Genomic DNA, 1,301 nt, shown 5'->3' with positions numbered 1-1,301 from the left:
AAGGGACTCATGTGCAAAAGCATTACCATGACAAAATATAAAGCTTACAAATAGAAAGTAATAAAGATGATTAGACAAAAGAAAAAACCTCAAAACAGAAATCAAAAAATTGTGTATTTAAACATTGCAGAAAAAAAATAAAATCTAGATCAGAACCTCTTACACACATAGCTAAATGAGCAAGTTCTGCATATCAACACTGTACAAACACTTGTTTAACAAAATACAAGTGACTGACATGCCCTTGGTTGAAAACACACCACAATTTGATGTACTGTAACAGTGAGGTGCAATTACCAACATGCTGCACTGTGTTAATGAAGGAAAAGACATAATCCCTTACGATTTCTCAGGCTGCAAAGTTGGAAAGCTTAGCTAAACCTATTCAGCCACAGATACTTTCCCAAAATGACAAATAAACAACATTATTTTAGAAATTCAAGTATTTGCTAGCTACAACTTTGAATTAAAATGGCTAGGAAACCAGCCCATTGTGAAATATGATTTTTTCAGTGATATTATTGACAATGGAACAAGCTGTTGCCTGCAGTTGGTAATAAAGAGCATTGTTGGAGCGACTGATAAAGGCTTTACAAAAAAATAAGAAATGTACATATATTTCAGATTTGCATCCATGAACTGCAAAGTGTTTGACAATGTTTATCAGCTTAGGGGCTTGGAAGCTCCTTCCTTGGCTAGACTGTCTGCTGCTTCATTTCCTGGGAAACCAGCATGACCAGGGACATGCATCTGCAAAGCAAAAGGAAAACATACTACATTTAGACACTCACTGTTTCATAATTTACATGCTTTACAAAATCAGTTTGGGAGTTGGATTTAAATAAAAGATTAAAGGAAAAATAATACATAATTGAAAACTGATGGAAAATTGGTAACAATCCTAATGTTATTTAAAATCAAGCCGAGGTGACAGTTAAATGGTAACAAGTTCAGAGTTAAAAGTGTAAAAATATTGAACGATGGGTGACCCATATTTAGGCCACAAGATCAACACTTATCTCAGTAATAGGATTATGATGTTATTTAAATGAAATAAACTAAAACTCGTTGATAAACATGATAACATCTTGATTATTCCAACATGAGAGAGGACGATCATGTCCATTATATAAATAAGTTATTCATTAGGGTCACAGAATCAAATAAATGATCTTAGTGGATGTGCAGGTAAAATTTTGATGGATATGGAAGGCTCCTTTAGGGCCTTGGATAGAGGTGAGGGAGGAGGTGTGGGCACAGGTTTTACAGTTCCTGCGGTGGCAGGGGAAAGTGCCAGAATG

General features: G+C 35.0%; 1 protein-coding gene across 1 annotated transcript in view; it reads right to left on the bottom strand.

Annotated features, from left to right (window-relative positions):
* Window positions 1–97: 97 nt before the first annotated feature.
* The window catches only part of rnaseh1 (ribonuclease H1), a 37,817-nt gene continuing 36,613 nt past the window's right edge, over window positions 98–1,301 (bottom strand). The window contains exon 8 of the mRNA XM_043678583.1: window positions 98–750. Coding sequence (XP_043534518.1) covers window positions 664–750 — 87 coding nt within the window. The 3' untranslated portion in view covers window positions 98–663. The remainder of the gene's footprint in view (window positions 751–1,301) is intronic.

Source organism: Chiloscyllium plagiosum, chromosome 3 (genome assembly GCF_004010195.1).
Source record: "Chiloscyllium plagiosum isolate BGI_BamShark_2017 chromosome 3, ASM401019v2, whole genome shotgun sequence".
Lineage (NCBI taxonomy): Eukaryota > Metazoa > Chordata > Chondrichthyes > Orectolobiformes > Hemiscylliidae > Chiloscyllium > Chiloscyllium plagiosum.
Note: the sequence above shows the minus strand (reverse complement) of the source record. Positions and strands in the feature narration are given on the sequence as shown.